Source organism: Lactuca sativa, chromosome 9, assembly GCF_002870075.4.
Source record: "Lactuca sativa cultivar Salinas chromosome 9, Lsat_Salinas_v11, whole genome shotgun sequence".
In the NCBI taxonomy this organism is placed as follows: Eukaryota; Viridiplantae; Streptophyta; class Magnoliopsida; order Asterales; family Asteraceae; genus Lactuca; species Lactuca sativa.
In genome coordinates, this window is record NC_056631.2 from 66,338,729 (window position 1) to 66,358,461 (window position 19,733).

General features: G+C 35.4%; 2 protein-coding genes across 2 annotated transcripts; both read left to right on the forward strand.

Annotated features, from left to right (window-relative positions):
* The first annotated feature begins 2,067 nt into the window (after positions 1 to 2,067).
* LOC111920416 (uncharacterized) lies at positions 2,068 to 3,525 on the forward strand. The gene is made up of 3 exons (XM_023915999.3): positions 2,068 to 2,225; positions 2,321 to 2,370; positions 2,815 to 3,525. Exons 1-3 carry the CDS (start codon positions 2,162 to 2,164, stop codon positions 2,941 to 2,943), a joined length of 243 nt encoding a protein of 80 aa, XP_023771767.1. The 5' UTR covers positions 2,068 to 2,161; the 3' UTR covers positions 2,944 to 3,525.
* A 7,658-nt stretch (positions 3,526 to 11,183) lies between these two features.
* On the forward strand, positions 11,184 to 14,286 carry LOC111920417 (RNA-binding KH domain-containing protein RCF3). Its single transcript, XM_023916000.3, has 8 exons — positions 11,184 to 12,146; positions 12,236 to 12,712; positions 12,806 to 13,054; positions 13,141 to 13,389; positions 13,472 to 13,551; positions 13,633 to 13,741; positions 13,835 to 13,961; positions 14,070 to 14,286. Exons 1-8 carry the CDS (start codon positions 11,421 to 11,423, stop codon positions 14,084 to 14,086), a joined length of 2,034 nt encoding a protein of 677 aa, XP_023771768.1. The 5' UTR covers positions 11,184 to 11,420; the 3' UTR covers positions 14,087 to 14,286.
* Positions 14,287 to 19,733: the final 5,447 nt, after the last annotated feature.

Here is a 19,733-nt window from a genome sequence, read left to right on the forward strand (position 1 = left end):
TCGTCAACTTCAGAGGCAAATCATTTTGATATACCACAATAAATGATGTTAGAGATCACAAACCTAAATATAAATTTGAACAAATACTTGGAGTTCGCACAATAAAATGAATGTAAGAATGAAAAAGCTCATGGCATGACATGTTTTATGCAAGATGTAAGTACTTTCTACTAGGGAGGACAGATTCACTTCACCGAAATCAAGAAAAAATATATAACACATGGTCTTTTATCTTTCTTATTTTTATTGTTATGTTTGTTAGCTTTAAATATTATGTTATATAATTTTATTTTAAATTAATGAAAATTTTAGATTTTATCAATATAAATTAAACTGCTTAAATAATAATAATAAAAGAAATGTAACATAGACAAATCATGGGTGACAAAGAAATAGAAAAAATACCGTGATAAGATGACGTTGATATGACATGTAAAAAAAAAAAGACAAAATGGGCGTCATTTATTTTTACCTTACATGTATTAGGATCAAGTTTTATACGACAAAGCATATAAATATAATCCATATTTAATTTAAACCTAAACTTAAAAATCAATTTTTTCCCATTAACTTTTGTCAAACAATTGTCTCCCTTTTGGGAGATTAAATAGGATTAACATTAATTTAGTAAAATTAGGGTTTAATTTTCATTTTATTGAAAGAGAAGTGCTTGTGTTGTGCTGTCAGCCTTTTCCCTAGTGCTACTGCGTCCACTACTTGCTCTTTTCTCCATCAATTACCAAAGATACAAAATTATATTCTTTATATAACAAAAAAATCGATTTCATCAATATTTCTTTTACAATTTCAGTAACAAATTCCCTCATTAGATGAGTAAATTTCAAATTTGCTAAAGTTACTATATGATAGTAATATCAAATTCCTCTTAATCTATATATGATGCGAAGGAGATTGAGCAATTGACATATAAGTTTACAACTATGAAGATCGATCATAAAACAATATTGCGAATTTCTCTGATAACATTTCTTATACATACAGTGTTTTTGTTTTCGTTCTGGTCGCTTTATCATGCATGGTCATGGTGGGATCACAATGATCAAGAAAACATAGAAAAGAAAACAATGATCAAGAAAACACAGAAAAGAAACGAAAAACACTTGTTTTTTTGTGGCATACAAAACAGTTAGATGATGCAATATATAGCTACCAAACAGTAAGCAACACTCACACAAAAGACAACTTCCCTCTCACCATCAAAACAAAAAATTAAAAGGGCCACAAGTCAAAAATTGATGTGCATTACCGTTAGAATCAGATACCTTAGTTGAAATCAACACAACAATAACCAAATAAAGAATTAAAACGACACTTCCATAATGTGTGGTTTGGCACCTTAATTAAGCCTACTCCATGAAAGAGAAATTCACTAACAATTTCAGAATTAAAAGAATGGACACCCTCCAACTCTCACACTGTTGACGAATACCCTCATATACACACAGACACACACCATTCTTGAATGCGGGAGTCTCATAAAATAACCCTACATTTGAATAACCAATTTTCTATTTTTTTAGAAGAACGACTTAAATCATTTTTCTCTATATATATACACGTGGGATCAACAAATTACAATAATGAAAAAAACTTAAAAATGTTAATCTTAATTTCAATATATAAACTTATACGGTCTATCGGTTGTTATTGACAAAAATAAAGAGTTATATATATTAATCTTTTTTTTTTCGGTCAAATTACAATAATCACATGAAAAATATTTCGGTAAAGTACTACTACTGATCATTTGATTTGTGAACAAACGCCTATATTCAATGTGGGGCCTCCCTACATGACCATGGGGATGAACATAAGCATGAGCAGAAAGGAGTTTTGACTTGGAAAAGGGAAAATATGAGAGCCATGCAAAGGGATATTATCAACATGTCCATATGCATTATGTATAGTGTATTGTTGGTTCTTCTACATTGATGTAACATAAATTAATGAAGTTGACTTCACATTTGTGGCCTCTTTTGTATTGCTACATGCACTCATCATCATCCTTCTATACCTATATTGCCTATTGGGTTGGTATCATCTCATGAAAGCCACTATCTTTTCCTCATTGGGTTACAATATATAAGCAGCTCCTCATTTCTTCTTTTTGCTCCATCTTGCACACCAGAAACCAGTATTCATGGCTCTTTCTACCAAATCTACTCTTCTGATTTCATTTCTATTGCTTATTTACATATGCTCAGGTCATTACCTACTAAATTCTTCGCTTTTTGTAGTGTTTTATATCAATATATCAACAGTTATCTTTAACTAATCTTGCCGTTTATTCTATGTATAGTGGGTGGCAGCAGTGCTGGTGGCGCAGACCCAGTCTATTCTCACCACAAGGTATTAGTTTCATGTAGCCATTCTTTACATGGGGCAAGACTGGACTCAATTGAATGAGAACTAGACAAGTCTTTTAGTACACTATTTTCGATGATGAGGAATAAATAGGAGGGTATTCACGTCTTTTACACATACGAGAGAGATGAGTACGGGTCCTTCTGTCCTTGTTCTAATTTTTCGGATAGGAAAAAAAAATTGCAATTTTGTTCCACTGAGTCGATCACTTCCAGTCAAATCAAACCCAATATTGACATATGCAAGAAGTTTCACTAGCTAGTAATCCAATGTGCCTCTCTCTAAAAGGAGTATTGTGCAGACCTAGATGGATGCCAACATAAACGGTTTTAGTGTTTTTTAGTGTTATAAAACCATAAAAATTAAGTGTTATTGTGAAAAGAAGATGTTATCATGGATCCGCTAATGATGTTAGTTTTGTTCTTGTAGAATGGCTTCAGGATACACGCAAGGAAGCTTTCATTACTTGATGCGGTGTTAGACTATGATGATGCAGGAGCCAATCCCAGGCATGATCCACGGAGGGGGAGGGGCGGTGGTGGTGGAAGGAATCCATGACAGGAGTTATTTAGCTCAACAGAGAGAGTTCTGGTTGTGGGTCCAAGGCTATTATATACACGTATTTGTTTATGTTGCTACTCTTGATCAAGTTATTTAGTAGTTTAGATGCCTTTGTGGGCACAATAATATTAACGAGTTAAAAGGGTATATCTAAATGGTTCCTGATCACTGTACTCTGGCTACAACTATAGAAATAATTAAATAAAACTTTTCCCAGGCTGAAGAAAGAGGCAAATTCGTGATGAAAACATGTACATCAACGTTAATCGAAGCATACACCACGTACTAGGAAAGTACAAATACAATCGATAAGAAGCAATGTTCAGGTATCATATTACCTCTTGTTAGGTGATGTCTACTCTTTGAATTAGTACACTTAAAAGTGGATAGAGTCCATATATATAAGGTATATATGGGTGTTTCTTTATTCACTTAATGCCCAAAATAACATAATAGAGAAATTTAAAGAAAAGAAATCTCCTCTTTAAGTGTTAGCAGTTAAATATTCTATACGGTTTATTTGCTTACTTTGCATTGTATAAAGTGGATGATTTAATGTTATTTGATCATTTTAGCATACTATAGTAGTGGGTAAACTCTTAATGGAAATTTATACTAGCCCTTATAGCCCTTAATTGTGTTAGTTGGGCTCTTGTATTCTCGACCCTCTATTTGTGTATTTATATCCATGTACAACTCTCTATTTTCATAATGAGAATGATAAATTTTCATGGCAACAAAGCTCAGTAATACGCTCTCTTTTTCTTTTCTAAGGCTGTGTTTGGCGCGTCACAGCTAGCTGAAAAACTAGCTTATTTTTCGAGCTTTTTTATGTTGTCGTGTTTGGTAAGCCAAAAAGTAGCTGATAAGCTAGCTTTTTGAAAAGCTACTTAGACTAGCTTTTTAGGAGCTTTTTTTAAATTTTCCAAATACACTCCTTAATTAATTATAGAAACACATATTCTTACATGTCCTTTTATGTAATTTTATATATTTCAGCTAGCTTTTCAGCTAGTTTTACCAAACGTTATTTTTTATCAGCTAGCTTTTCAGCTATCAGCTAGCTTTTTATTTAACAACTAACTTTTCAGCCATCAGCTAGCTTGTCAGCTAACAACTAGCTTTTCAGCTAGTCCGCCAAACATAGCCTAAATCTATGATTTCCCTCATAACTCTCTTGCCTAAATTTCTCAAACCTTCCTTCTGTACCTTCATGATTTTCCCTCTACAGTCACGCATCCCTCTCCTTTCCCCAAACAAACCCTTCCTTCGCTGTCTCTCTTCTTCTTCATAACTCTCTTCACCATGGCAGGTGAGCATTATAACTCTACCCCTCCTCCAAACAAGATATATGACATAACCAACATTAAAACCTACATCCCTGTTGTTATCGATCTTGAGTTGTTCAACTATGATGTTTTTTTACCATCCTTGGTACGATTTTTTGAAAATTAAATGTAGATGGCGTCATCTTATCTTTAACCAATTTACAAATTTTATCATATTATCAAACCCATAGAGGTTGGAAAATATTTGTAAAGTTGTATCATTGTCCTTAAATATTTGTAATGATGTGACATATTTATATGGACCGGACATAATAAAAATAGAAGACTATATTATCACTTATCTTCCCTAATATTAATTCGAAGAACATGCACGGGTTGTACATGTTAGCGGAAATGTTATTATTGTATGTGTATATCCTCTCTTGTATAGCCCATAATTGTGTTAGTTGGGCTCTTGTATTCTCGACCCTTTATTTGTGTATTTATATCCATGGACAACTCTCTATTTTCATAATGAGAATGATACATTTTCATGGTATCAGAGCTCAAAAAAGATATATGACATAACCAACATCAACACCTACATCTTTCTTGTTCTCGATCTTGAGTTGTTCAACTATGATGCCCGACGTGCTCTGTTAAATACCCACTACAAAGCTTTTGATCATATTGATGATTCCACCCCCAAAAATCTAAATGGTAAAAGATTGACTCCATGATTCAACTATGGCTCTATGGTTGCTTGTCTCAGAATGTTCTCAATATGGTGCTGAAGGATGGACAGTCAGCAAGGGAGATCTGGGTGCGACTTAAGATCATTTTCCATTCCAAAAAAGAATCTCAGGCAATGAGATTGGATGTTGAATTACATACCATCACCATGGTAACATTTCGGCTTCAGAGTACTTCTCTAATATTAAAACTCTGGCTGACCAACTCAAAAACCTTGACTCCAAGGTCCATGACAAGAACTTAGTGATTTCCCCAAAGTACAAAGCTTAGTGAGTTCCCCCAAAGTACCAACACACAAACAAATAACACATAACAATAACAACAACATGTACTGGGTCCACAACTAAAAGACTGGATTACCCATGAGCCCACAGTATGAGTCTGGCTTGCCTATCGGGTCCACAACTCATATCTGGCCTGCTCTTGAGCCCACAACATAAGTTTGGCTTGCCCCGGGGGACCGTAACTTATGTCTGGCTTGCTCCCAACCCAATCAGTCATCGGACTGGAATACCAATGTTCAGCCCTCATTGCGAGTCTGGTATACCAACTGTAACAGCCCGGAATTTCAAATATTGATATAATTATGATTTTGGGGGTGTTTTAAGAGGGGACTCGGCGAGTTGGAACCTAGACTCGCCGAGTAGGATCGCATACCTGGTCGCGGGTTCGCGACTGGACTCGACGAGTCCGATATGGACTCGGCGAGTCTACGCTGTTTAGCGAAAACCCTAACCGTTCAGGTTTGGGTCGTATATAACGCATTATATGCCGTCATTGCTCGTCTTTCAGTCGATTGAGAAGAACCCTAAGCGGCTGTGGGCATCTAGAGCAAGATTGAAGGCCATTGGTGACTTGAAGAAATTGTGGTGCAAGGAGGAAGAGTTTTGGCTAAAGGAACTGCAAGGGATTCGAGTTCTGAGGTTTGGGGACACAGAGAGTGTGTTATTCAGGTAATAATTCAGATCATTTCTGTTATATTGATGTGTGCATGGATCTAGGGTTTATGGAACCCATTTGGTGATTAGATGGATTATTACTTTGTTAATCAAACGGATATAACCCTGTATTAGGACCTTTAGAGGTCCAGAAGGTCCCATGATTGTGTATTTCGGAACCATAATTGTCCCAGGATGCAGTTTGAGCGGCTGCATGGCATGGACTCGCCGAGTCCGATGAACAGACTCGGCGAGTAGCTTGAAGATTAACTGGGACTCGTCGAGTTGTTCTTCAGACTCGGCGAGTTGAGTCGGGGTGGCCCCACGATTCTTCCAGGAGGAACTCGTCGAGTAAAAAGGGGATACTTGACGTGTAGAAAGGGAATTTTAAGGAATCGGTGAGTCAAGAGCGAGTGGACTCAGAGTCGTTGAACTCGGCGAGTCTTGGGGGTGACTCGGCGAGTTAGGTCGCGGGTTAAGCAAAGTTTTGAGTATGGGACTCGGCGAGTCATAGGGTTTACTCGGCGAGTAGGGTCAGTCAGGGGTTGACTTTGACCTTGTCTTTGACCAAGGATTGACCAGTGGTTCCAGGGGTATTTTGGTAATTGTTGTTTATTGTTTGAGTTCAGTACATTGGAGGCTGTCCAGAGGTGGAGATCGTATCAGTGATCGGAGCAGCTTGAGCTATCTGTTCAGTCGGCAGTTTCGAGGTGAGTTATCCTCACTATATCGCTAGGGTTTATGGTGCAAAGGCCGACCCTTTTATCGGATGGAAATCCGGGTAGTTGTCATTATATGTTACAGGCCGGAAGGCATTACTATGTGGACCGGAAGGTCATGGCCTGGAAAGGCGTATGTATGCATTTAGTATGTTGACTGGTTCATAGGGTAATGTTATGATAGTGACCGGCTAGACCGGTATCCTGTTAGAGTAATGCTATGATATGTGATCTGTTGATCGATTGTTTTCTATGAACTGCTATATGATTGCTTGATATGTTATATGTGCATTCTATGCTTATGGGCCGGAAGGCAATATGTTATGGGCCGGAAGGCAATATGTTATGGGCCGGAAGGCGATTATGTTGTGTGATGGACCGGAAGGTCGGCGTGGGTAGGACCGGAAGGTTTACCCAGCAGGGACGGAAGTCCCCTGAGACACATGGACCGGAAGGTCAGGGTCTGGAAAGGCGTATATGTGGTTGGTATTCTGGGGGTATCTCACTAAGCTTTCGGGCTTACATTCGTGGTTTTATGTTTCAGGTTCTCAGGAGTCTGTGGCAAGGCAAAGGCGTGATCGTACCGTTCCTCGCGTTGGTGATTTATGATATGAACCTGGGAAATTACTCTGTTAAATAATGTATTGAAAACCTTTTTGTAACAATGTTAATAAAATGGATGATTTTGAAAAGTTTTAATTGTTTTGAAATTTTGGATGTTACACCAACAAGGTCCTCAGCTCGTATCTGGAATGCTATTGAGCCCTCAGTATGAGTCTAACATGCCCTACCCGACCCTCAACTCATATCTCAATTGCTCCAACACCCTCAACCCTCAGTACGAGTCTGGTATACCAAGCAAGTCCTCAACTCATAACTGGAATGAACCTGAGCCCTAAGTATGGTCTGGCATGCCCTACCCGACCCTCAGCTCATATTTGGAATGCTCCAGGATTTGTTGGCTACAGCACGAAGCAATACAACCTCAACCCAACCCCATATGCTGACAACTAACAAACATATACATGTAATCATGTAGAAAAAATCATTGGTAGTCCTACTGATCTACCAAACTAGCATATCAAGAGTAGCATTCATATCTATTCCATAATCAATATATCAACAATATCAGGTTATCAAACCAATGGGCCGACCTTGGTGCCTTCGAACTGAAAATACAGCGAGGAAAAATCACCTCACACTGTGAATCATACAAACGCTCCCTGGCTGCTGGCTGACAGATCCTCAAACCGCCAATATCAAGACAACACCCCATCAACAACTGATCCCACGAATAATCTTTGACTTCAGATCTGCTAAAATCCACGCGTTATCAAATACCACAATGACAACCCATCAACATCTAGCCCCTGACTCACACTATGAGTCCTAATTAGGGTAAACGATCTTTTTACCCTTCCTCAAGCCTGGCCCAAAGCCATGGCCCAACTAGATGTCCAACACAGGTCCGCTCCATATGGTGGGCAACCCGGGCGACCGCCTAGGGCCCACGTCTCCAGAGGGCCCAAAATTTCTAGGCTATGTAGTTTATATATATATATATATATATATATATATATATATATATATATATATATATATATATATATAATTATTACCTAGTTGATTTTTAAGCCCTAAAGTTGGTTCAAACTCAAATTAGCTCAAAAGATAAATAATTTGGCTTGTTTGTTATTTGCTAATTGAACATGTCTATAGTGAAGAATAAATGATATTTTTTTTGAATCTTTATTATATTTGTCTTTGAGGTCATTTTTTTCTTTTTGCCCCAGACCCCATATACGTTTGGACCGACCCTAGTCCAAAAGCCCAAATATGGTCAAATTTTCCAAATTGGGCCCAATTCCTTTTGTGGGCTTTTTCCCAAGAAGGTCCAACAAGTCACAACAGCCCAAACATAAAAATCCAGATGGCTCAACACAACCAAGCCCAAAACTGAACCCCAAAAATAAAGGGCCCAAATTTTCCTAGTATGTGGGGCGTACTCAGCCTGTACGCTCAACGTACAATATGGAAGGCTTGTACCTGCAGCGTACATACTTGTACGCCTAGAGTACTCACTAGCCATAGCCATCTTTCCAATTTAGCACTTATACCATTAAGACTTGGGTCCAAACTCAGATCTGACTTCTCCAAGGTGGTTAATCACATAAAGTTGCCAACTTTATGTGCATGCATGGCTAAATGGGACCCTATAGCTCAAAGGAGCTTAATACTTGACTTGATACATGCATGGAACCAAAACCACTATAAAGTTTGCACCTTTATGCCCAAAGAACCCATGACATATCCAGATCTACAATTACAAGCTTCAAAAACTACTTTAACTCCCAATCATTAACCAAAAGGGTCAAAATGACCAAAAACGAACCAAGAAGAAGATCCATGAAATGAAAAGGCAAGGTTTGGACTTTATACCTCTCAAGCTACCAAAAGGAGATGCAACTGTTGGATCTCAAAGCTTTCCTTCAAAGAATGAGTCTTCAAGCTTCTCCGTCTTCTTCTAGATCCACAAAATGAACACCAAATTCTCACCAAAGGCTCAAACACCCAAACATGGAGGCTAAGACTCGTTTTTGGCTTGAAAAATCCTGGATGACATCTTTCTTGCCTGTAACTGAACAGACTTGTACATCCTCCTGCGAAACACCATATCTGCATACGGGGTGGGTGCATTAGTGAATCCTCTAAAAAGGAAACATTATGATTTTTTTCATTTTACAACTAAATAATATTTTGTTATTTTTATAGTATTTTATCTCTCCGGTCATTGCGTTGAATATAAATTCATTGAGTGTACTTATGGACGAATTCAAAGAGAGTTGTTATCGGTAAATTGCATTCATGAACCGATAACATGTGGATGGATTCTAGAATATCAGTATTGAGTACATTCTAATGGATGTTAAGGAAAAAGGGATCTTTCCCATTTAGCCTAAATAATATTGGCAAGCCACTCACATGCGCTAGGGCGTAGTTGACGAAAGTTTTATTGAAAATCAGACATTATATATGATTTGCATGTCCGTCAGAACAAAGGATCAAATGTGTTGTTTCGACCAACTCGTAAGCACATAACCATCATTGCCACATTCTTACAATAATACCCATGATATAAATAAGGGAATACTTGATTTAGGGAAAAGTTATCACATCTTCCATATTGGTTATGAATCCCAACATCCCTGAGAGCTTCCTTCAACCTCATTAGGAACTAGGTACAAGAGTCGGCGCTATTTGTCACGCCCAGACAAAACGCTATAGGTAGGTTCTCGTTGTCTTCGTCCATAGCAACCGCTATGAGCATTGTCTATAGTTAATCCCCTCTCAGCGGGACACTACCTATAAAGATGATGACATGTAGCATGCACGTAATGAAGGTATGAAGCTACATTTTTTTTGGTATAATAAAACAATTAATTGTAAAAACATCAAAATTTTTAAATAAACAATTAAAATTTGAAACAAAATTATCTTACCACAAATCTAAAAGCCACAAAACAACCATGTTTTGAAAACCGGACCGGACCGGCCGGTTCGACCGAGAACCGGTCCCGGATTGGGTTCTTAAAAGCCAAAAAACCAGTATTTGTGTGAACCGGTGAAAACTGGTAAAAAACCTGTCCGGTTGAATCAGTAAAACCATCCAAAACCGAAATTTTTAGAAATATTTATATTTTTTAGTTTTTGTATTTTTTATATAATTAAATATAATTATGACATCATTCGGTTTTTCCGGTTTTTGAGACCGGTCCGACCGTTGGACCACTTAAACCATCGAACCAGTAAGACGACCGATTCTGTCTCCAGTCCGGTTTTCAAAACCTTGCAAAACAGAGTTGAAAATGATTCATAGCATATATATGTGTGTAATTATGGAGTTTGTTTATTCAAGGCTGTGAAAGTAAGCAAACAAGTTAGCAAAAATTTCTTTGTTTTTACTATCTGAAAAACTCATTTTGAAATAGTTATAAAAAAATTACAAATATTTGGTTGTAGGTGGGGAGGAAAATCTTTCTTTTTGACGCCCGAAATACGTGTCCGAAAAGTACAATAACAGTCTATATTCCTGATGTATAATCTAGAATGTCAGTTAAACATGTACGATTTTGACCATATTAGTCCGCAATTGACTACGTCAGTCCAAAATGTACAGCTATGCATCCCGAAATCCAAACTCTATCAACCCTGCTAACTTTGTAATGAACATTACTACTCCGGAATGATATAATTCCAAAGAAAATGATCATATTTTCAAATTTGAGTAAAATTGATTATTTTTATTAACTTGATCGTTAGATTACTCAATTTTTCTTAAAAAACATGTTAAATAATGGTCTTTTTATAGAAAAAAAAATTGGATTATCTATAAAATCTATAAATAGTTTCCATGTATGATTATTTTAGTGCTTAGTTTACCATATTTGATTTCCATTTCCTAAGAAATTTTACGAAACAGATTAGAAACGATAGGTCAAAAATCAAATACAATTAATAGTCGTTGATTGATCACACAAAAAAATAGAGATATGTATATATAGAGAGAGAAAATCTCACAGTTACCAAACATCTTAAAGCCCCAATTGGATTTTCAGATCACATCAAGCTCAAGTGAACTCTCTTTCTCCCTTTCTTTAGGGTTTCAATTTTCAATCGACTCCTCTCAGTTTAGATAGACTACCTACATTTCACGCCACAACTTTTTAACTCAGATTTATGAAGATTACGGACTTTTCTTAACAATGCCCTAAAAATTTGATTTTCGATTGTGAAGAATGATGGATAGATCAAGATCTAAGAGGTACTATTACGATCAGGACTATGACCACATGGAGACTCTACCCAGAACAAAGCAGCGGTACAATAACAACTACAGCGGCGGCCATCATTACGGTCCTAACAACCATCACCAGCGACGGAACATCGGTGGTGGCGGTGGTGGTGGAGGTGGTGGTGGTGGTAGTGGTGGAGGCCGGAAACCCCAAGATCCTTCATCTCTTATGGTCACTACGAGCTACCGGATCTTGTGTCATGATGCTAAAGCTGGAAGTGTGATCGGGAAGTCCGGGAGCATAATCAAGGCCATAAGGCAACATACCGGGGCTTGGATTAACGTCCACGAGCTGATGCCGGGAGATGAGGAGAGAATCATCGAGATCTCTGATACGCGGAGGAGGGATCCTGATGGGAGAATGCCTTCGTTTTCCCCTGCTCAGGAAGCTCTGCTTTTGATACATGAGAGGATTTTGGAGAGTGATGGAGGTGGGTACAGTTTAGGGTACGGCGGAGGTGATGACGATGAGGATATGTATAGCTCTCGGCTGGGTGTCAACAGGCTGGTAACAAGACTGGTTGTCTCCAGGATGCATGTAGGTTGTTTGCTTGGGAAAGGAGGGAAGATTATCGAACAAATGAGGATGGAAACCAAAACTCACATTAGGGTTCTACCTAGAGACCACACAATTCCACGATGTGTTGAAATGTCTGAAGAAATTGTTCAGGTTATAAACCCTTCAGCTTTTGCAACATGAAAAATCATCTTTTAACGACTCAAGAATAACAAGTATGTTCTCTTCTCTTTTGTCCACAGGTTGTTGGTGAGATGAGCTCAGTGAAGAATGCAGTAGAAATTATTTCTTCACGATTAAGGGAGAGTCAGCATCGTGATCGAAGCCATTTTCATGGCCGGCTACAATCACCTGACAGATTCTTTCCTGAAGATGATTTTATGCATCATCCAAATAACATGCCACGTAGGCTACCAATGGAAGGACCTAATAACTATGGATCACGTTTGCCCAACAATGGCAGAAACTTTAATCATGCGTCACGTCCATCTAGCTATGTTAATGATACTGGAGCTAGTCCTCTATCTGACAATGCTCAATCCCTTTATGCAGAAGATCTTGTATTTCGTATACTTTGTCCAAACAATAAAGTTGATAGTGTTGTAGGCCAATCAGATGGATTTATGGAATTACTCCAGAATGAAATTGGTGTTGATGTCAAAGTTGCTGATCTTGTGGTCGGATCAGATGAACAAATCATCATCATCTCTTCAGAAGAGGTACTTGTTTATGTATTCTGCATCTTTATATGATAAATAAGAAGTAACTGAATCAATAAAGATGCTTACTTTATTGTATATATGCATTATCAGGGCCCTGATGATGAGCTATTTCCTGCTCAAGAAGCTCTTTTGCACATTCAGACACGAATTCTTGATCTTGTTCCTGAAAAAGACAACATTATCACAACGCGTCTTCTACTTTCATCTGGTGAAATTGGATGTTTAGATGGAAGAGATGGATTTTTATCTGAGACAAAGAAAATGACTGGTGCAGACATTCAGATTCTACCCAGGGAAAATCTCCCACAATTTGTATCAGTTAATGATGAACTTGTACAGGTTTGTTGGTTACCTTTAGTATAATGTAAACTATTTGAATTTGAGAGAGGAGAAATGACGACAATGCCCTTGTTTTTTTTTCTCAGATTGTTGGAGAGATCAAGGCTGCTAGAGAAGCTCTTGTGGAGGTGACATTGAGACTAAGGAGTTATATATTTCAAGGGTTTTTTCAAAAGGATGCATCACAAGTTCCTCCCTTTCTTGCACCTAGCCCTGGGGGTAGTGCTTCAAACTTGGAAGCAGCTTCTAGCAATAACACAACTCCTCGTGAAAATTATTCCGGAAATGACCCTACCACTGCATCCAACCAAAATCTGCAAACTCTAACACTAAAGGTAACCAAAATTGGGCCCTGTTTCTTTTTCATTACTCATTCAGACATTTTATCCATACATGACTTGATGGGTAAAAAAGCAGAGTACTGGTGGATCTAACAATGAAACTGTAAATCAAACCGAAAGTGGAAACCGTGAAGATACACCATCTACAGTAAACAGGTAGTGTTCATGTTTCACTTTTCTAATTTCTTCCCAATTTACCCTTTTTTACATATGAGTTTGGTTTCTTTCTTTTTTTAGAATTGCTGTACCACTAGTTACAAGGAGTATTCTGGAAGTTGTGATACCAGAATATGCAGTTCCCAAGCTCATAACAAAGTCAAGAAATAAGCTTGCTCAGATTAGTGAAGTAAGTGAAGTTTTTATATTGATTATTTATATTGTTAAAAATGGTTAAAAGTGTTTTTGACTTTTTATGTTGACTATTTGCATGTGAAACAAGCTTTCGGGAGCCAATGTGAAACTGATTGATACAAGTCCAGAAGCAACAGAACATATTATCCAAATATCTGGTACCCCTGAGCAAGCTGAAAGAGCCCAAAGTTTGCTACAAGGATTTATTTTGAGCAGTATGTAGTTTTTATTTAATATAATAACTTGAGAATATATTATATATTTGTATGTATGTATTCAGTGGTTTTGATTTTTGATTATTGTTTATTGTTTGAAAAATGCAGCCCAAGAAGACCTATAAAACAAGGAGGGATGAAAGTAGGTACGTGAAGGTACTTGTGTCCCTTGTAGATGAGTTAGTTATATTATAGGATTAAGATACGAAATGAGCACCATAGTAGTAATTTGCAAGTTTTTTTTTTATTAATGTTTCTGAATGATTGTTGTGTATGTTTGTATTTATGGTTAAAAAAGATTGTGATTGATGTGTGATTGGGTTCATACTGAGTTTTTTGGGCAGAATTTTGGTTAGTTTTAAAAGATTGTAGAAGTTTATGGAAGTGTCAAAAGTTTCACGTGTAAACTGTAAAGTTGTTAATTGTTTTTATATAACATGTAAATGAATGCAATTTAAAACAATGGAAAGTAGTAAAAAAAAGTTAGATTAGAAGTTATGACCAATTAGTTGGCACATGTAGACAACCAAGTTTGGTAGTTTGTGTTGATTTTCTTTAAGGGTTCAAAGGTGTTGAGTATTGACTTTTGTTGGGTGGTCATTCTTACAATGTTGAGGGTTATTGTTTTTTATTACCACTATTATTATTTTTGTATGTAGTGATGGTAAACCGAAGCGTGACTATATTTGACTCGATAGTAGCAAAGTCTTTTTTCTTGAAATTCCTAAAGGTCAAGAGTAGAAGTAGGAAGTTTAATGCATTTTTGGGTGGAATGATTAAAAACAACACAATCACTAAATTGTAAGGTGTAAGTTAAATATATGGATCCCTATACGATTGTTATTGGTAAGTGTGGTGGTGATGTGGCCTTGTATGTGTCGAGATGTATCAATTTTCCTTTAACGAAGCTGATACCTTTGGTTGGGAGTTTGGGTTCTTGGTTCTTGGTGGAGTTAGATGTTTTTGCTTGTTAATTTTATTTTACCCATTTTGGACATTTATCTCTTAGGTGCTATTTGTTTTTTTGAAGCGAAAATTTATGAAGTTTGCAGATCATATTTGCAACCCTCTGCAACATAAAAGGTGAATCAAACGGCCGCAACATGTGATAAAAAATTTGCTTGTTTTTAATGTTTGCAGACTGCTGTAATAAACTGATTATAAAAAAAATTTCAACATAAAAATTTAAAATTTCAAGTCTTACAACATTGAAATAAAATTCATTATATTTTTTTGATAAAAACATTTAAATACCATTAAATACTATCAAATTAAATGAATTAACATTAAAATTACATTGTTTTAGCTAAAAAAACGTCCTTGTGAATTGCTCTTGATTTGGAGTTCTTTCACAAAAACTTCGATTCAACATTTGGAGAAACATTCTTTTGGTCCTTGTGAATTGCTTCAAATTGCTCTTGATTTGGAGTTTCTTCACAAAAATTTGATTCAACACTTGGAGTAACATTATCTTGGCTCTTTTTTGCCTTTGCTTCACCTGCTCCACAAATACAAGTGTAATTTCAAGGAGCATAAATACATCACATTTTTACCGGCATACTTCTTATTATAAAAATAAATACATCATATTTTCATATTTTTATAAAGAAATTACCGGAGATGTGTCAATAGCTTTGTAACAGGTATAATCAAAGACCATTTGACCATTTGCATTTGTTACTAGATGTGTAAGACCAAACAAAATGTAGTTAAATTAAACTTCAATATTCTCTCAAGCATTTCATCGAGCACCTGTAGTGCACAACTTGTTTCCATATTAAATTACCACTACTAGACTTATACATATCCATCCTACTCTTTAAACATCCAATTCAACAAAGAAAAGAAACATATATAAGGGTGGAATCAAATCAGCATAACAAAATCAAACTTTTCCTTGACATTCATCAAATCAGAAAATCGATTTTGAGAAAGTCTATATATTTCAACAAATCAGAAAAACCATTTCCGTAAATCATAAATCAAAAATCAATTTCAGAATTCAGTATACAAAAATCAATTTCAGGCTATGTAAAAAGAAAGACGATGAAGGAAGGCTGATGCGGTGACGGATTACATGTCATTTCGAAATTTCATTCTCTTATTTATATTGATGCATTCTAGATTACATGTCATTCCGAAATTCCATTTGGACTGACATTTCAAATGTCATATCAATCATTCATGTCTAGTCAAATCAATTATATATGTCATAGATTCCTGACTCACGGACTCATGAACACATATTCCAGACACACATTCAAGACACAACATTTTGGATACCCATTTCCATTTCCAAACATAGTAAATTTTGTTACAATTTTCTAATTTGTGGAGACCAATATAAGTATGTATTAAGATTTGTAACGATTATTGTACTAATGTTAATAAAAAACATTGTCATTTTAGATAACCCTACCATTCATTTTACATAATTAAGTTACAAAAAACATTACAATATTTAAAATTAAAGTAGATTTCCAAGATAACTGGGAAGTTCCATAAGGTGCAAACTAGTTGTGTCTACATGATTTTCAAACAATTTTTGGGATGAGCATACGAGCCGTTGAACAAAAAAAACCGGGATCGGACCCAGATTGAACCAGAAACAATCTTATAAGTAGGCCGATTTTCTGGTTTTGTGTTTTACAATAACCGGGTTTCGGGTTTGGATCGGACCGGACTCGAAATAAGGTTTTTAAACCAGACCGGACCAGAAACTAAAGTTTATTAGTTTTTTTGAACGACGCACATTGAATGTTGACATTTTTGTGACAAAATATTAAAACCACCTTGACATTTTTGTGACAAAATATTTTTTAAAACTAAAAATATGCAATTTTCAAAAAAACACTCCGGCCAAACTTTTAATTTACCGTAAATTTATTTTTTATAAAATTAAATTAGATAAATAGTATTCACGTTTTTAAAAAAGTAATATATTTAGTCTCTAATATATTTTTGTTGGTAAAGATGGTGTATATGTGTTTTTAAATTCTTGTGCTTGGTCCTTACGGTTTAGTACCCGGATGTGGACCGAAATCGTAAACAACCAGCGATGGAGTCAGGGTCAAAGTAAATGAGTATCCTAAAGATAAAATTATGTAATATACAATTAAAAAAAAGATAAAACCACAATTTCGTTCGACTTAAAGTTCAAGTTCCATAACAAATGTACGTTTTAAAGTTCACATCTCCGTTCATTCATTTTATGAAATCGATTAATTATATTTCTAGTCTTAATATTCTTACTTGCTTCATTTTCTACACCACAAATCAAAGCATCAATCATAAAATCTCACATGAACCATACTCAAGTTGTTGTTGGTAAATACGGTATCGATGGCGGCTTTAAAAGTCAAAAAAGATATGTAATGCCTCTTTCGATTTCCGATATGTCCTTGTTATTATTTTTATAGTTAATAATAATAATAATAATAATAATAATAATAAGAACATTATTATTATTATTATTATTATTATTATTACTATTATTATTATTATTATTATTATTATTATTATTATTATAAATCAATTTATTTAATATAAACTACAAATGTTACCCCCGCTACTCAGGGGCCCAATAGCTTTCAATGTTGTTTCCGAATCGATAAATATGACAGACGTAGAAAGTGCAAGGATGAAAAGTTTGGCCTTTGTCCCGGACCGTTTTTTCATGTTTTTATGAAAAAATGTAAAAGTTTTGACTGCAAGGACCAGAAGTGTTAAAATGGCTAAAGAATTAAAGGGGTAGGAATTAGCAACTTTTTAGAAAAGGGATCAAAGTTGTCAAACCGTTAAAGTTTTGTGGCCAAACTTTAAATATTAAAAGGTTCCTAAAAGTGTAAAAATATTGATTGTAAGGACCAAAAGTGTCAAAATGGTTAAAGAATGAGGAGCAAAATTGTCAAAAAAAATCCAAATTTATTATTCCTAACTTTGAAGCCCAACAATAATACAATGACCAATTCTACCAAAAAAATGACAAGTTTACTATTCTTTTTCTTGAGAGCTTTAATATATATATATATAATAATAAGATTTATATGTCCAAGGGGGTATTGTGCTAATTTTATAAATCAGTTTGCTAAAGAATTTTGGTTTAGGGGAAGATCCTGTCAGAATGGGCATCTTCAAGGACCAAAGTTGACTTTCAGAAACTGCTTTGTATTTTCTTCTCTAAACAACAAACAATGACGTAGTCCTTGGTTTCTTTCCCGTTTTAGCACCTGCTACACTGAAATATCTGAAAGTAATTTATCCTAATCTCTCAAATTTCCTCCTCTTTGACTATTATACCAATTACTTCCTTCTTTTTGGTTGTAAATCCCGAGATCAATCGAGATTCCCTCTCTTAGCCGCCATAGCTAGGACTTGAGAAGAAGGTTGTTGTAACACTCGCTCTAAACCATCACGCAGGTTTTACACTACTAAATTTTTTTTAAGGGGCATCCCAGGCTCTACATTGAATCTGACTGTGTAAACAACACTGCCAAAGTCTAATTCGGTTCAAAATTCGAACCCCCATTTGGTACCTAAAATCGGACGGGACTGAAACCGAACCCGATACACCTAAACCGATCCAGTTTTTAGGTAAGGTAAATGATGATTTCCGGTCTTAAGGACGATTCGGTCCGGGTCTGGCCCGTTGCTCATCACTAAACAATTTTATGTAGGTCTCAATTAGGTTGAACCCATTATCCTTCATTTGGAATCGATCTTATGTTGTTGTAGTTGTCCTATGTGCTTCTTCGATGATGTCCGTTGTATTCACAAACTATCGTATATCAGTATATCTTCAGATATCGTAGTGAGGAACATTTGTATATTACACAATGTTGGTTTTCTCCGCTCCTCGGTTGTAGAAGGCGATAATGAGATTTCCAGTATTATCATTTGTTGTTTCGCACGTTGATAATCACCAATCATTTTTAACGTAGTCGTATCAACCAGACGTCATTGCTCAGCTTTAAGATGTAGGATTTCATATTATATTGGTAACTCATCATCATCAATCGAGTTACTAGATGTTAGAGACTGAAAATAAAATATATTGAAATACGCATTAAAAACCAACTTGCATAAACGTATCCAAAATTAAAACTAACTTGTTGGAACGTATACATAACAAAAATTATTAATCTGCAACTAGTCTATAATAACAAGTTTGTTTAAACTTGTTCTAATCTTATTTTTCGGAGTTCTATCTGCTTTTAGTTTAAGTTTTAACATCTTTCTGATTTCTTTCTTAAATTTATAGGTGCTTTTAGTGGTTTATTATTATTATTATTATTATTATTATTATTGTTATTATTATTATTTTAACTCGACATCTTGGTTTTTATCTGTAAAACAAATTTCCAACAATATTTTAATACATTACAATATAAATAAAATAAAATATCTATTAGAAAATTTTGCAATTCGAGAATACCTTTATCGGGCGTAATTCTGAAAACTCATGTAAATGGAATACAATTTGGTGATTAGAAATTTTTGATGTTATATTTAATAGTAGGTGTAAAACTCATGTATTACATGAGTTCATTTAAAAGAAAATTTAAATATGAAATTCTAAACATTTAAAAGTTTAAAAGAAAAATATTGAATTATTAAAATTATCGTGTTTTTTTTGTTTTTTTTAATTTAAACAAGAGAAATTAAATATCCTCCTACTTTTATTCATATAAATCCTCATACCCAATTAAATGATGACATGTGTTATTTTAGTATACTAAAATATCATTAAATGAGTATTAAATGTGACACATG